The sequence below is a fragment of the Monodelphis domestica genome, chromosome 3 (assembly GCF_027887165.1).
Source record: "Monodelphis domestica isolate mMonDom1 chromosome 3, mMonDom1.pri, whole genome shotgun sequence".
NCBI lineage: Eukaryota > Metazoa > Chordata > Mammalia > Didelphimorphia > Didelphidae > Monodelphis > Monodelphis domestica.
In genome coordinates, this window is record NC_077229.1 from 166,077,618 (window position 1) to 166,095,915 (window position 18,298).

The window sequence follows — 18,298 nt, forward strand, 5'->3', positions numbered from 1 at the left end:
AAGTCAGCTTGAGAAATAAGTTTGGAGAGGAAGATGAAGCAATCCTGGCAAAAGCTATCCAATAGACAGCAGAAAATGTGAGTTTTGGACAATTTCGAATTAACAGGTGAGAGTTGAAGGGATGGGAATTCATAAGATCCACCAAAGGAAGGCACAGAAAAAAGAGAGGAAAGAGCAGAATCCCAATCCTAGGAAATGCTCATATTTGGAATTTTGAAAGAAGAACCAAAAGAAAAGAGAATCATGTTTTAAATGATCAGTACATGAAAGCACTATCTCTGATCTTCTCTGTTCTCTTTATCAAAATCTTAGAGCTGCCAATTGCCAATTATTCCTTAGCTCTGTTTTTGCTTGGGAAGTACTGGGTTCTGCCATTTGAATAGGAGTGTATTTGTGTCTCCTAGTTAGATCACTTTATTTATTTGCCCCCACCTACTTAATACCTTTGACTCATCCTTACATGCTTTTCTAATTAGCATCTACTAAAGTTGTAAACACTTTTACTCTGTGTTAAAGTGGTCATAAAAAAACAAGCATTTTAATATTAAAGCAACAGGTACACGTGCACTGCATACTGAACTCCATTCTATCCCTACTGCAACATAAACTTGCTAAGTACCAAGGAGATTAAACAGGAAACAGCAAATAGGATGTTTCCTTACAGTTAACCTTTAAGCTACAGTTTTTAAAGTGGGTGAGTGTGGATGTAAAATGACTTATACAAAATCATAACATAAGTAGAGTCAGAATTTACATATACGTATGTAGATGCATATAATACAACATGATCTATAACTAATATATATTACATTTCCCCATAAATAGCTAGTTGATATACAACTGCTTTTTTGAGATTGCTATTAAGTTTATAACCAAAAAAACTTAAGAAAAAATAAAAAAATTTAGTATAGGTTTGTTAAAAATAAGTTATACTGAGATGATTTTATATCCTTTTGGGGTTTTTATGGCAGGGTAGAGGTTAGACAAGATTACTAAATCAAGCATTGCTATTGATATGTCTAGATTTCAAGAAGATATTAGATGAGTCCTCATGATATATTTGTTACCAAAGAGAAGAGGTGTTGAATGAATAGTAATAGTAATGGCAACAAGTAGCTGAATTTAGAACAAGTTAAACATGTTGATCATTAAATTAGCATCAAACCATACTGCCCCCTACCCTCTTCCCCTCCCATGAGAATCCTGGATTCTGCTTTGGTATCTGGGGTCAGATCTTCTCTGTCTTGGAACAAGTCCTCCACATCTCTTGCTGGCCTTTTCCAAATCATGCCACCACACATACTGCTCCCCACCAACATTGAGTCTTCCCTTGTTAGGATTGTAGGTACTTGAGAGCAAGGACCGTCTTTCTTGTATCTTTGTCATTAGCACTTAACATTAATGCCTGGCACATAACCCTTAATGCTTTATAATTTTTTATTTTATTTTTTGCTACATTTGAGTTTCAAGTTATTTCCCTCTCTCCCTTCTAACCCCACATTAGAGAAGACTAACATTTGACACAAATAAGTATGTGAAGCTATACAGTATATCATACCATATCTTAATTTTCTTTCCGGAGGTATATAGCATCTTCCCTTATAAGTCCTTTGTAGATGATTTAAATATTAATGTAACTCAGAACTGCTTATTCATTCACACTTACTCTTCAAACTTATTAATATTATATATATAAAATGTTCTCTTATTTCTGCTCATTTCACTCTTCATTATTTCATGCAAGTCTTTCCGTGTTTTACCAAAATCATCCTGCTCATCATTTCTTACAGCAGAGTAGTATCCATCACAATCCCATACCACAAATTATATAGCCATTCCTCAGTTGATAGGCAGCCCCTCAATTTCTAGTTCTTTGCCACCACAGAAAGAGTTGCTAAACAAATATAATAGTACTGCTGGGTCAAAAGGCATCTTGGGCATAATTCCAGATTGCTCTCCAAAATGCTTGGATTTTTAATGTAATCAGAGTTATCAATTTTATATCCCATAATGCTGTTTCTTATTTATTTTATAACTCTCTGGTGCATAAATTTGATAAGTAATATATTCTATATTCTAATTTACTTATAATATATCTCTATGTCTAGGTCATGTATACAATTTTAGTATATGGTATAAAATGTTGGTCTGTGCCTAGTTTCTACCAGACTGCTTTCCAGTTTTCCTAATAATTTTTACCAAATAGTGAATTCTTATCCCAAAAGCTTAAATCTTTAATTAAAAAAAAAGTTATTAAAATCATTTACTGTGTATTTTATATCTATTCAATTCTACTAATTCACCATTCTTAGCTAGTACCAGATAGTTTTTATAATTACTGCCTTATTATACAGTTTAAGATCTGGCTCTGCTAGACTTCTTTTCTTTACATTTTTTCATTAATTCCTTTGATATTCTTGACCTTTTGCTCTTCCAAATGAGTTGGGGGTTTTTTCCTAGCTCAATAAAATGATTTTTTGGCAGTTTAATTCAAATGGCACAAATAGCTAGGTTAGTTTGGTAAAACTGCCATTTTATACTGGCTTGGCCCACCCATGAAAATTAATATTCCTCCAATTATTTAAATCTGATTTTACATTTTACATTTTATTTTTATATTATATTTAAATGTTTATATATCTAGCACAATATTGGATAGTATTGGTTGCAATGGACATCCTTTTTTCACACTTTATCTTATCTAAATATTTTTATAAATATAATTTACATTATATTTAAGTTCTATTTTAAATTTGAGCATCCAAAAGAAAGAATCCAACGAGGTAAAGGCAGGGGTATGCTGGAGTCAGCTCCTGCCAATTTTTTTTTTAAGAGATCTATTTGTTAAGCATTTGCCAGCATACCCCTCCATGAAGAGCATTGAGTTTACATGAGGATCAGTTCAAAGAATTGAGATTTAGCTTTGTGAAAAGACAATTCAGGGGGAGACATAACTATTCAAATACTTGTAGGTCTGTCATGTAGAGAAATGACTAGGCTTGTATTTGTCCCTGGAAGGCATTTGAAGGGCATATTTGAAAAGTATCATGAAAAATAAAAGAATCCTTTTTTGGTCCCATAGTGCTGATAGGTAGAAGTTATTAAGGGAGACAATTTTCAGTTAAGTAAAAACTTCTGAACTACTAGAGGACTGAGTTGCCTGAGAAGATGAGTTCTCTCTCAGTGGAGCTTTTCAAGTAAGGTCTTGATGACCCTCTCTTTTTAAAAGTATGATAGGATGAATTCATGCTTCAGGTAGGAGTTGGAAAGGATTCTTTAAGGTCCTTTTTCTACTGTAAGATTCCAGGATACTAAATAAACCTGTATTCCTTAGTTCATCATCAAAGATATGAAGTCAACACATAGCTTGCATTAGAAAATATAGCTCTTTCTGTTGACTTAGACACATCTGCAGCAGTGAACAAATGAATGCTGGTTACATATTTTTATATTAGAAGGGTCCTGAGAGCATGTCCTGACTGATTCTGTATCCCAGAGGAACCGAGGTAAGCTACTATCTAACCTGCTGATGTACCCAAAGGATCACCAGGTCTTTCGATCTGCTATGATGCAGATCAAAACCTTCCTATATGTATTGTCCCCCTTAATAAGAATGTGAATTCCTTAAAAGCTGGGAAACTTGCTTCTCTTCATATCCCCAGCAAAGTGCTTGACACATACTAAATATTCAGACAGAGCTCATTATGAAAAAAAGATTCTCGTATCATTTCATTTCCCTTTCTATGATGAGATCCACTTAAATCTTGTGGATTCTGCTTTAAATACTCTAGATTTGTAGCACATAAAGTTTTTTTTTGAGGATAGGATGAAATGTGTGGAAAGCAACAGTTCTGGCATGTGGCCAATCACACAACTCATAAATGGCTTTCTATTAGATTGAAGGAACAAAAAGCTAGATTAAAGCTCCTAATTCTAAGAAAGTTGTTAAGTTTGGCAAGTCTCTCAGTATATTCTCTGAGATGGACAATCCAAGGGACCTGCTTTTACTCTTAACCATTATTCTTCTGTGTAAGACTTGAAATGTGAAGGAGCTAAAACGAGAATCAGCCCCTCAGCCTGTACAGGGTGGCACTCCAAGTTGCTTGTAGTGGAAGACCTGCAGCTGTTAAACTCTTCCATTACTGAGCTCCACCCAACATTTAAAAAACCTTTTTTACAAAATTATCCTATGTTTAAACCTAGAATTGTGGTTCAGCCAAAGTACTGCTGATGTGTGCCAGGACTTCATAATTCAGGTCTTGGAAATAAACTTTGCTTAAGTTGAAAACTGATGAAGCAGCCTTGAGACATTTATAGCCAGCCCTATGGAGCTTACGTGGAGCTTCAGACTCCACTGCACATTGAACATCATTTTTGGTCATGAGTAATCTGAATACTGTTTCAGTCAATGACAAGTAGAAGTGAACAGAGTTTAGAAGAAAATAAAGTGTTAAAATCAAGGGTGCAAACATGTTATGGAGAACGAAATAGGAATAACGTGGAATTAATATAACGGTCCTAGACTTTTAGCACATATTCTTTATTCTTCAACTACTTGATAATGGCAATCATATCCAGAAGTACAATAGTAAATGTTTAACAATGGGATCACACATGCAAAAAAAGATTAAGACATACTTAAAGTTTAATCTGCATTATTAGTATTTTCTCTGTCACCTTTTTTCTTTTTTTCAGATTATATGACAATATAAGTTTTATATTCATTTTCTGACATTTTGCATACCATGTTTACTTCCTCTTTCCACCCTTCCCCAATAAGCAGATAATATAATATAGGTTGTACATATGTTATCACGTAATATATATTTTCATGTTCTTCATGTTGTGAAACAAAACACATATTGCTTATACTAGATAAAAATTCATGGAGGAAATAAAGTGAAGAATGGTATGTTTCCATCTACATTTAAACTCTGTTCCTTTTTTGTCAGTAAACATGTGTCATGAGTCCCTTGAAGATGTCCTGGATCCTTGCCTTGATAATAGTTTTCATTCACATTTGATCATCACATATTGTTGTTACTGTGTACAGCATTTTTCTGGTTTTGCTCACTTCATTTTGCATCATTTCATATAAATCTTTCCAGCCAGGTTTGTTTTTGTTTGTTTGTTTTTGTGTCTTGTTATTTCTTATGGACAATAGTATTCCAGTAAAGCACATACCACAATTTGTTCAGCCATTCCCCATTTGATGGACATCCCTTCAGTTTCATTCTTTGCCACCACAAAAGAGAGCTTCTGTAAATATTTTTAAACAGGTAGGTTCTTTTTTTTAATCTTTAATCTATTTGGGATACAGACCTAGTAAGGGTAAACATAGTTTTATGGCCCTATGGGCATGGCTCTAGATTGCTCTCCAAAATGGTTGTATCAGTTCATATATAATGAATTAGTGTCCCAATTTTTCCTCATCCCCTTCAACATTTATCATTTTCCTTTCCTTTTTTTGTCATTTTAAAAAATCTTTGCTTTACATCTTAGAATTGGGGTTAAGTGGTTTGCCCAAGGTCATATAGCTAGGAAGCATCTGAAGTCAAATTTGAACCCAGGACCTCCTGTCTCTGGGCCTGGCTCTCAATCCACTAAACCACCCAGTTGCCCTTCCTTTTTCTGTCATGTTAACCAGTCTGGTGGGTGTAAAGTGATAGCTCAGAGTTGTTTTAACTTGCATTTCTCTAATTAATAGTGATTGGGAGCATTTTTTTTTTCATGTAACTAAAGATAGTATTCTTTTCTTCCTCTGAGAATTGCCTGTTCATATCCTTTGACCTTTTGTCAATTGGGGATGCTTGGTATTATACATTTGGCTCAGTTCTCTATTTGAAAAATGAAGCTTTTATCAGAAAGACTTACTATAAAGATTTCTTCCCAGTTTTTTGTTTGCCTTTTAATCTTGGTCATATCGACTTTGTGCAGAAATTATTTAATTTAATGTAGTCAAAGCTATCTATTTCACATTTCAGAATGTTTTCTAAATTATTCCCTATTCCATAGTTCTGATAGGTAAACTATTTTGTTCTACTTTATTTATGATATCATCCTTTATTTCTAAATCATGTATCCATTTTGACTTTACCTTGGTATATGGTGTGAGGTATTGGTCTATACCTAATTTCTGCCATGCTCTTTTTCAGTTTTCCCAGCATTTTTTGTCAAATAGTGAGTTCTTCCAAAAGTTTGGATCTTTGGGTTTATCAAACACTAGGTTGCCATGATTATTTACCACTACATGTTAAGAATCTAATCTATTCCATTGGTCCTCCATTGTATTTCTTAGCCAGAACCAGATTGTTTTGGTGCTTGCCACTTTATAATTTAGTTTGAGATCTGATACAACTAAGCCACCTTTCTTCATATTTTTTCATTAATTCCCTTGATATTCTAGGTCTTTTATTCTTCCAGATGAAATTTGTTATTATTTTTTCTAAGCTCTGTGAAATAATTTTTTGGTTCTTTGATATGGCACTAGGTAAGTAAATTAATTTAGGAAGAATTGACATTTTATTGTATTGGCTCGGCCTACCCATGACCAATTTGTGTTTTTCTAGTTAAGCTGATTTTATTTGTGTGAAAAGTGTTTTGTTAGTGTGTTCATAGTTACTGTGTTTGTCATGGCAGGTGTTTTATATTGTCTACAACTATTTTAAGTGTTATTTCTCTTATCTCTTGCTTTATTGGTAGTAGAAACATTGATGATTTTTGTGAGTTCATTTTAATATCCTGCAACATTGCTAAAGTTATTGTTACAATTAGTTTTTTGGTTCATTCCCTAGGATTATTTTAAGAGTGATAGCTTTATTTCCTCATTGCTTATTCTAATTCCTTCATTTCTTCTTCTCTTATTGCTATAGTGTGGGAAGCCATCACCCCTGCTGTCTGACAGAGACACAGTCTGGGGAAATGGGGACTTCAAGGCAGCCCCCAGAAAATGAGGCCCCCACTGATCCCCCTCTGTGACTTCTCTGTCTTTAACTTACCTCACTAATGGATGATTACTGTTCTCTCTCCAATACGAAAGAAATGATATAAGAGCAAAGACTTATAGAATAAATATATATATTCCACCTTAATCCCCCCAGATTATTATCCTAAAAGATTATATTCACAGAATTAAAACCTAAAGATCAATACCCATTACCCCCCCCCCTTTCCCTCTCCACAAAGTTTCATTCACTCTCATTCCAAGCCAGGCAAGCCAAGAATATAAATCACCTTCAAGCCCAGTCAACAGGACACACTTCACTGGTTTGTTATGTTACAATAGCCAGAGCAACATCTCCAAGTACCTGAGTGAAATACAAGAAAAAAGTGACTTGGAAATTGAGGAAAACCCCAAATCTGGTCTATCATTAAATTGCCCTCTAACCATGTATCTAGCTATTAAATATTTTGTTACCTATCTCCTAAGTAATTGTGATTGATTGTGAAAGCTGATCAGAAGTAACAATGATCCTCCTAACTGTTCAACTCCTAGGTCAGGGAAAACTAACCTCTAGATCACCCTGTTTATGTCATTCATCTATAGCAACAATGTTTCTTTGACTATCTCCTTAGGCTATGTGTCTGTTGTTAAGTTCTATGGAAACATGTAGAAAATTGATTGTGTGCCAAAGAACTATATACTCACTAACCCTATATAATAAATGAACTTCCATGCCATGGCAGAACACTATGTGACACCTACGCATGTGGGACTGAGAACATAGTGCTTCTCACTCCATTATTTGACTGAGATCACCACACTCGACTTCTGGATGGTTCTCTAAATACTGGCACCCTGGAATAGCATTCAGATTGAGGAGCTCTGCCTAGGTAAGCTCCCTTTTCCCCCCAAAGCAAAAAGGGCCCCAGAGATAAGAAAGCACTCCTCAAACCCAGACAATTTTGGTATCCCACCCTCAGAGGACTGCAGCCTCCTATTAGCTGAGAAAAGTTGTGGAGAATGGGAAATCCAGACCAGAACTTTTTTGAGAAGCTTAAAAAGGATCATGGGCCATAGTGAAGCAAAAGAAAGAAAGATATTTACTGGAATAATTCAGCATACCCCTTTAAAAAGGAACGAAAAATCAAGTAGGCCACAGCTGGCTGAGTTCTTAGAACTTGTTCAGGTCTGTGGTCAGTGGTTCCCTGTTGGAGGGATGACCTGTCTTGTGCAGACTTTTTTTAACCTGTCTGCAAATGAAATGACACCTTCATTGTCCAAACAGAATTTTAGATCTGGAGTCTGTGAAATGTCAATGTCAAACCTAGATCCTGATGAAGAGAGACTCCCCCCCCTGGAGATGAGGCTGTTAGAAAGTGAGGCAGCTAGATATAACAATCCCCAGGTTAGGCAGCCACCAGCAACTCCTCCTCCCCTCATCCAAGGAATCTTCCTCCCCTTGGGTGGGGGGAAGGAACAGATCAGATTGGGGGAGAGGTCCTCCTTTTCCACTTTTGCTACTCCCAGATCCTTGGTTCTAGCAGGGAGGATCCCCTCTTTCAATACCTTGTCACCCACCTTTTCAAGTGTTTACACTCAAGGCTTGTGAGCCAAAAACTTTTCTTTGATTCCCACATCTATAGCTTGCATTTCTAGTACAATATTGAATAATAGTGGTGACAATAGGCATCTTTGTTTCACATCTGATCTCATTGGAAAGGTTTCTAGAGTATCCCCAATACTGATGGTTTTAGGTAAATGCTATTTAGCATTTTGAAGAATGTTCTATTTATTCCAATATTCTCTAATATCTTTAATAGGAATAGGTATTGTATTTTGTCAAAAGCTTTTTCTACATCTACTGAAAAGAATCAGATGTTTTCTGCTGGTTTTATTATTCATATGGCCAATTATACTGATGTTTTTCCTAATACTGAACCTTCCCTGAATTCCTGGTATGAATTCACCTGTTTGTAGTGTATTATCCTTATGATATATTACCATAATTTCCTTATTGTCACTTTCCTTAAATTAAAAAAAAATTAACAAAAAATACATTGAGTTATAATTTCCCAGGTGTTAAATGACACTAAAACTTTGGTAGTCAGTTTGAAAAGGCTCCAGCTCACTCCTGGGTAATATATGTCCCACTTCTCCTCATCTTTTCTTCTCTAAGGCTAACCATCTCCAATTCCTTCAGCTTATCCTCAATCTCAGCTGTATTTCTCCAGATATATTCTGCTTGTCAATGTCCTTAAGTATTTCTGATGCTGATGCATTTTTGTTTCTGGTTACTCTGAAAACATCAGGCATCTACTTCTAGGGCAGGAGTCAAGAAGGCAACATGCCTCATCCATCAATAAAAATTGATTAAGCACTTATCATAGGCCAGGCCCTGGGAATATAAATTAAACAATGAAAAGAAAGTTCTTCCTTTCTAGAACTTTAGGTTCAGTAAAGATGGAAAGGGGGTTGGGAGCAGTAGATAGGTGATCATTTGCAAATAATAGTTACATACAAATTAGATACCAGGTTATTTGGGTAGTAGGAAAACACACAGCTGGGAGGATTAGGAAAGGCTTCATGTATAAAGTGGCCTTTCAGTTTCATTGTGCAAAGGCATAGAGATGAGAAATAGAGTGCCATGTCTGAAGAAGAGAGTATTAAGGGGAGTAACATCTAAGACTGGAAAGATAGCTTGAGACCAAGATGCAAAAGACTTTAAATGCCAAATAAGAAATTATATTTGATCCTAAAGGTCATAAAGAACTAGTGGAATGAATTGAATAAGGGAATGATATGGTCAGAGTAAGGAAAATCACTTGGCAACTGTAGAGAAGGTCAATTTGAATGAAGAGAGAAAAGGGCAGCAAGACAACCAGGAGGCTCAGGGGTGGGGTGTCCAAATGAAAGCAAATAAGAGCCGGGGATATAGTGATGGCTTTGTAGATGCAGAGAAAGAGATAGAGATGAGAGATATTATGGACGGATGTGGAAATGACCAGGTTGGGCAACTGATTAGTTATGTGGGATGATGAAAACTGGGGACTGAGTTTGACATTGAGGTTGTAAATCTAGATATCTGAAGAGAAGTTCAGAAAAGGGGTAGGAATATGGAGAAAAATATCAGTCTTCCTTTGGGTATATTAAGTTTGAGGTGTCTGTGGAGCATTAAGCTCAAAATATTCAATAGGGAGTTGGTGATAAAGGCCTAGAATTTAGGAGAGGAACTAGGATTATATCTATATAGATTTGGGATTCATCTGCTTAGAAATGGTAATTAAATGCATGGTAGCTGGTGAGATATCATCCTAAGGCAGGGACTCCTCAAATTTTTTGGTCTCAGGACCACTTTGAGCACCCAAAAGAGCTTTTGTTTATGTGGTGATTGATATTTGTCATATTAGAAATGAAATTTAATAAATATTTTAGATATTTGTCAATTCATCTAAAATAACAATAATAAACCCACAAAATTGTAATACATTTTCTGAAAAAAATAAACTTCCCTAAAATTTTTTAATAGGTATGACAGTTTTTACATTTTTTACAAATCTCCATTTTGCTTAATAGAAGACAGTTGGGTTATATCTATTTCTACATGAATTTATTATGACATTTTGATTTGATTAATATAAAGAAAATCCACCCTCACAAAGAAATGGAGTTGGAAAAGGGAAAAGTGTTTTAATAGATTTTTCATATAATTGTGGATAATCTTCCTTGCTATTACACCAAAAATTGACTAGTGATAGATTCTTAAAGGTTAGTTGCAATGTGGAATTCAAAACTAAATCAGTGAATAAATGAGAGTGAAAAGGGCAAATAACATCTTAGTATTGTTATAAAAACAGTTTTGACCTCTTAAACCCACTACAAATGTCTAGAGTATGTCTAAACCCATGATAGTGAATCTATGGCACATGTGTCAAAGATGGTATGCAGAGTCCTCTCTGTGGGCACATGGAGGCCCAGACTTGGCTAGCTAGAAGCCTGGCCCCACCTGTGAATACAGGTGGAGGGGGATATTGGGGCACTTGAACCTCCTTCCATAGTTGGGGCAGCCCTGCCCTCAAATGTAGGGGAGGCATTCAGCAGGCAGGTGGTACTGCACACAGTCAGGGAGGTGGGATATGGAATGCAGTGTGAGGGGTGGAAGGGAATGGTATGCATGCATTCCTAAAAAGTCCTAAAAGGTTCACCATCACTGATATAGACCATACTCTGAGAACTGGTGCCTAAGGGAACTGGGGTTAGAATTGCTTCTGAAAACAAGGAGAGACTTCCAGTTAGCCCTTGGCTTCAGGGCACATTTGTCAGCTCAGTTTTGCCAATAAGTGGTTAATTAAGGGGGTTGGGTGAAGAGAAGAGAGGGGAAGACATAAAAATAATTTGAAAGAGATATAAATTTAAAAAAAAAACAGTTATAAGTGAAGGACAGATTATTTTTTCTGTTTTATCCTAGAGGGAAAAATCAGAAATGATGTAGGGAGAGGCAGATAGAAGGAGAAACCTTTATACTTGGTGTAAACTTGAAGATCTAAGATAAGACTAGTTTAGGAAGAGATGGCATGTAAGAAGTTACTGGAGTCCAGGCTCAGAAAGAGAATGGAAAAAAATGAGGCATACTTTGATGGAAGAACCATGAGGTCTAATGTTTATAACCAGGTTCCTTTAAGAAAAGTCAAAGCAGGGGGCAGCCGGGTAGCTCAGTGGATTGAGAGCCAGGCCTAGAGATGGGAGGTCCTAAGTTCAAATCTGACCTCAGACACTTCCCAGCTGTGTGACCCTGGGCAAGTCACTTGACCCCCATTGCCTAGCCCTTACCACTCTTCTGCCTTGGAGCCAATACACAGTATTGACTCCAAGACGGAAGGTAAGAGTTTAAAAAAAAAAAAGTTAAAGTTGAGATGAGAGAGCACAAACTTTCAGGAGTCACTTGTTGGATACTTTGTAGAAGACTCATAGTCATAATAATGGTTTGAAAGTAGAAGACATTTATTCACACCCCTACTTTTTAGATGATGAAATCCAGGCACAAAGAGGTTCTATCCTCAGCTGTTTCCTATTTACATTCTAGAAGCCTATTTCCCTTCAGTTAGTGTACAGGACTGGGATTAAGCTCAAAACCTCTGAACTTGAAAATTGTTATCACTTTCGTTTTATTATACCATCTCTGTCCCATGATTACCCTATATATTATAACCTTAAATAAGATTTAAGAATTAATTCCCTTTCATTGAGTATTTGTTGAATTGAAATCAGTTGAGCCAAGAGTCACTCTCAACCCTTCCCACAGTTCTAACCATCACAATTCTCAGATTGTAATTCAGGCTTCCAATCTTTCTCCTTCACTCTAGGTCTCTAAGTCCAACTGTATTATTTCTGTCATCCAGGTTTGAAACTGCAGAATCATTATTAGCTCTTCTCTCTCCCTCCTTTCCTCTTCATTGCCCATGTACTTTGTTGTTAAGTCCAACCAACTCTACCACTAAAACATTTTTCAGATCTCTCCCCTACTTTGCATTCTCACCTCATTCAAACTCTCACCAAGACTGCTGTAATAATATCCCAGCTGCTCTACTTGACTCTACTCTCTTCCTTCACTCCAATCCCCCAAGCCAGTGAACACATGCAGCTAGATTAATCTCCCTAAAGCATATAACTACTCTAATTCATAATGTTTTTGGCTGCTGTAACTCTTCTCATAATGTATATAAGGTTATTTATCATTTGGGATTTTTTCATTGCAATCCTTTTTGGGGAATGGAAATGAGTTGACATTGTTTGGCAAGTAATTCATACATTATTAATAAAATGAATTGATTTTAGTAATTTGCTTGCTGACTAATAGATACAAAATAGGCCAGTATATGAAATAATAAACAAAGAGCCCTATGTGAATTTTTACCTGCTTACAACACTTTAGATTTTGGAAACCATCCTTGGAAAGTTGAGTAAAATCATAAATTCAGACCACAAACAATTAGTAGTACCATTGTTCTTTGTTAGTCATGAGACTGTTTATGAACCACCTGTAATGGCCACCTGAAAGAGGGATGAGCTCTTGGGTTCTGGAATATTTACAGATGAATGTTTCATAGTGTAAGCCTATTGAACTCTCTCCTCATTGGTGGAAATAAATGCTTTGGTGTGTGTAAAAGACGGGATTTTTCAAGCTTCAAGTCATTTCAGGATCTACAGTCCATTCTTCCAGCTTCCTGTTTCAAGAAGGAAGATTGAAGAGGTCAACCCTACTTCAGCTTGCTAAAGAAAAAGACTGAGATAACATGAGAGGAGCCAGCTGTCTCAAATGTATCCTTATCCCCAGCTTGCTATACTAGAGACTTTGGGAATATCTAGGAATATCTTATTCTGTATTATCTGGTATATATTCTCCTATGCACATTATCTCTGACTTTTGTTTTGTTAACTGATTTGGATAAATGGGTTTTCTTGGCTAAATGTTATTTGTGTTCATTGTAGAACTGCTTATTTGGTGAGAAAAGAGTTAAGCCTTGGAAATGGAGCTTGGGGATCCTACTTCCCACCCATAATAAAATAGCATTAATAAGTTAGATGAATTTTCATCACATTTCCCAGACTATCAATATTTAAGGGAACAGATAGATGTAATTCTAGCCCACTACCAACCTCTCTCTGAAGGGAGCAAACTGGCCTCAAACCCCAACTTTCTGCTTCTCCTCCTGACAGAAATTATCTCCCTTGGACAAAAGAGGGGGGAGAAGAGGTTGGAGATGTTTTTTCTGCCTCCCTTTAAAGCTACAAAGAAAATGTTCAGTGCTACAAGAAGTGGTGCACAGAAGCCCTTACAACACATGGGGCTTCACTGCAACAGAATTTGGCCAAGATTCTATTAGCAGACCTTTATTTCAATGAGAACAGGCTCAATACAACTACTAAATTCTCTTTTTCTTCTTTTACTCCCTCAACCAATCACAAGGCTCAAAGATCTCAAAGCATAAATATGGGAAGAGTCAGCAGATAAGAGTCAGCTTGCTTGCCCACCAATCATTGCCCTAGAATCCTGGAGTGTATGTGGGGGGAAGGGTTAGGGGAGGTGATGAAACATCAGTGACACATCAGAGATGGGACCTTTCCCATATAATGAAGAGAAGCTGGCTGCCCATAATGATTTGATCTAACTTGCAGATTACAGTGTCCCCATATCTAGACCACCAGGGACTTTGGTCATTTCTAAAGAAAAAAAAAATTTTAGTTCATTTGGATACATAAGTTTAATGTAGTCTTTCTTTTTTCTACACTCAATGTGGTCATAGATTTACCACAGTCTCACTGATTTGCAAAGGCATTTTCAGTTAAATGAAGAAAATAATCTGAACAAAATAGACTGATTACCTCCCCTTCCATTTTAAGAAAAATCCAACAGACCTAAAAAAAAAAGAAAGAAAGAAAAGAAAAGAAAGCACCAATTTAGCCAGCTCTGATTATGTTGGATCTTGGTTCTCCTCATTTAGAGACTTTAGGCTTGAAATTTGTTTTATGTAGGTTTTATTTAACATACAATTTTAAACAACTCCAACCTTTATATGGCCCTTGTGAATTTGTTTAGGTGCTACATTGACAAAACAGAAGTAGGGAAGGAGAGAAGGAATAGCTTGTCTGACAAAAGATCAGGCTGCTAGTAATGGGGTCAGGGGATGAGAGTTTGGAGGGGGAGTGTTTGTACCAACAACAAATTCCTCAAACCATCGTTAACATCAGTAAAATGACATTAAAAAAAAAGTCTGAATACGCACTAATGTACTACGTCTGTAAAAAAAGTTAACTTTTTTAAAAGTACAAAATGGTTTTGTTTTTTTTAAGCCCTTACTTTCCATCGTGGAGTCAATACTGTGTATTGGTTCCAAGGCAGAAGAGTGGTAAGGGCTAGGCAATGGGGGTTAAGTGACTTGCCCAGGGTCACATAGCTAGGAAGTATCTGAGACAAAATGTTTTTTTTTTTAAATAAACTGTTTGAAAAGTAACAACAGGAGGTAGGGAATGAGGACTTAGCAAGATTCATTTTGGGAGTTCTTCAATGATGATTCGGGACACTGAATTCCATCCAGTTGAAGCATCTCCTTTGGGGTAATCTGCACAAGTACCAACCCAGACAGCGACATCCACTAACCCAGCACTGATTCCTTCACACAGGCCTTCCACTGTAAAACAAAAACCACAGTTAGAATCTGCCTGGGACTTTATAACAGTGAATCAGCTTTTGTTAGTATTGTTGTTTCAGCCAAGGTTACTAAATACATAAATTAGGATTACTGATTGATTACAAATTTAGTCAATATGGATTATCACAAATATAGGGCCATCTCTTAAACTGTATAAATAATTTTTGGAAAAACTTGAATTTACTGTTGTGAAAACAGCCTGTCTTAAAAAAAAAAAGACATACTCTTTTATAACAGAACTTTAATATTACAGGAAAAACTGAAAAGCATAAAAAAAAAATCAACACCCTAACCAACCAAGAGAAATCTATTCTCTTTTTCAAAGTGGAAGAATTTGACTTGAGATATACCTCTTATTTTGTTGGAACATTTTCTGACAACTGACACTTTAGATACAGACGATAGCTTTTGGCAAGGGCGGAGAAGCAAAATGGTTTTATTAGTACTCTCCTTATGTTATGATTTTCTCACCAAGGCACATCTTAGATTTTCCTTTCCTATTCTGTAGTTTACAAAAACTATCTCTTATAGAGAATCCATGGTAGTCACATAATTTTAAAATATAAAAGAACCATGATAAAGCAAACATTCTGCTTCATCTTAGCTTGGTTTCTACCTTTTTTTTTTTTAAAGACTGGTTCTCCTTATCTTATGCAAGTTGAAAGTACATTTGTAGGTTTCATTCCATTGGTGATTAGCCTGGAAATTTGACCCATTCCATTTCTGACATGAGTAAGTTCAAGTGTCCTTAGGCAGCTTAGTGGCTCCTGGTCTTAGATGTTCAATATATTGTTGCCATATATCAGACACCCAATCAGCTTTGTCTTACTACAGTTCACAACTCCTGAATTCAAACAATCCACCAATCCCAACCTTTCTGGCTGCAGGGACTATAGATGTGCACTATCATTTCTGTCCTGCCACTACCTTTTTAAGCTTCTATACATCCTTGAAATCAACAATTCAGCTACTCCCTCCATCAGCAATTGATATCTGTGCCTTTTCATCCTTTGGATTTCCATAAATCTTTCATAGAATTAAACTAATAAATAAGACTAGGAGCTGGTACTTTGAAAAAAAAATAAATAGATAAAGTACTGGTAAATCTAAATTAAAAAAAGAAATAAGAGAATCAAATTAACATTCTCAAAAATGAAAAGGGGAATCTCACCTCTAATAAAGAGGAAATTAACACAATTATTAAAAATTACTTTACCCAATTATATGGCAATAAATATGATAATCTAGGTGAAATGGGTGAATATTTAAAAAATATAAACTGCCTAAATTAACAAAATAGGGAATAGAATATTTAAATAACCATATCTCGGAAAAAGAAAGCGAACAAGCCATCAAGGAACTCACTAAGAAAAAATCCCCAGAGCCAGATGGATTCACAAGAGAATTCTATCAAGCATTCAAAGAACAATTAATCCCAATACAACACAAACTATTTGACAAAATAAGCAAAGAAGGAGTTTTACCAAATTATTTTTATGACACAAATATGATACTGATTTCCCTAGCCAGGAAGACCAAAAACAGAGAAAGAAAACTACAGACCCGTCTCCTTAATGAACATAGATGTAAAAATCTTAAATAAAATATTAGCAAAGAGACTACAGCAAGTTATCACAAGGATTATTTACTATGGCCAGGTGGAATTTATACCAGGAATGCAAGGCTGGTTTAACATTAGGAAAACCAGCCATATAATTGACCATATCAATAACCAAACTAACAGAAATCACATTATTATCTCAATAGATGCAGAAAAAAGCCTTCTACAAAATACCTATTCCTATTAAACCCATTCCTGTTAAAAACACTAGGAAGTATAGGAATAGATGGACCTTTCCTCAAAATAATAAACAGTATTTATCTAAAACCAAAAGCAAGTATCATCTGCAATGAGGATAAATTAGAGGCCTTCCCAGTAAGATTAGGGGTGAAGCAAGGGTGCCTCTATTATTTAACATTGTTTTAGAAATGCTAGCTTTAGTAATAAGAGGAGAAAAAGAAATTGAAGGGATTAAAGTAGTCAATGAGGAGACTATCACTCTTTGCAGATGATATGATGGTATACTTAGATAATCCTAGAAAAGTCAACTAAAAAGCAATAGAAATAATAATTTTAGCAAAGTTGCAGGATACAAAATAAGTCCCCATAAATCATAAATCTTTCATAGAAAAGCCAAGGAGAAGGTTCTTATTTTGAATTTTTTATTTTAACTTTTTTTTTTATTTCTTTTGTTTTTTTAAACCCTTACCTTCTGACTTAGAATCTGTGGGAAGGGAATTTCCCTCTCCATGATGTTGCTTTGTTTGACATCATCAAGCAGTGACCTAGAGGTCATTCATCATTGAGATACCCAGGATGTGGAAAGGGTTTCTGGTTTAGAATCAGAATAGCTGCGTTTGAACACCAGCTCTTTTACTTAACCCCTTGTTTGATCTTAGGCGCACTTAGAAAAGATCTCAGAGAAAGGAAGTTGAAGCCAACGAGAAGGGAAACTGATCCCACAGGCACTGCCCTCCTGGGCAGTGCTAGCCAAATTAAAGAACTATGATTGGTTCCTGAGATGTGACATGAGAGAGCTAGTGGGTGGAGAGAACTGCTTATAAGGCAAGACCAGGAGTTTGCTTGCTCTCTTCTGGCTGGAGCTTGGAACCTGAAGGGACCCCTGTCCGTGGTGAGCTTCAATCTAGCAAATAGCAAATAGAGTAGTAATCTAATCAACACTCTCTACCCCTTTCCTACATTTCCCTCTCTTTACTATCACTACTTTGATGTAATAAAACTACTAAAGCTGCTAGCAGCCTCATGATTTACTTATAACTATTACAAATCAATACTATGTATTGGTTCCAAGGCAGAAGAGCAGTGAGGGCTAGGCAATGGGGGTTAAGTGACTTGCCCAGGGTCACACAGCTAGGAAGTATCTGAGGCCAGATTTGACCCTAGGACCTCCCATCTCTAGACCTGACTCTCAGTCCACTGAGCCACCTCTCTGTCCCCTTGATTTTAACTCCCCATGGATGCCAATTCAGGTTGTTCATCTATTATCTCTTTTTCTCAGAATATGAACCAACACCCTTTCTGATGGTGCTACACCATCTTTAAGGTGCAGAAGCACCTTGATGATGC

General features: G+C 36.1%; 1 protein-coding gene across 1 annotated transcript in view; it reads right to left on the reverse strand.

The window, feature by feature from the left end:
- Positions 1–14,459: 14,459 nt before the first annotated feature.
- CTHRC1 (collagen triple helix repeat containing 1) overlaps positions 14,460–18,298 on the reverse strand; it is a 33,881-nt gene continuing 30,042 nt past the window's right edge. The window contains exon 4 of the mRNA XM_001380347.5: positions 14,460–15,129. Coding sequence (XP_001380384.2) covers positions 14,987–15,129 — 143 coding nt within the window. The 3' untranslated portion in view covers positions 14,460–14,986. The remainder of the gene's footprint in view (positions 15,130–18,298) is intronic.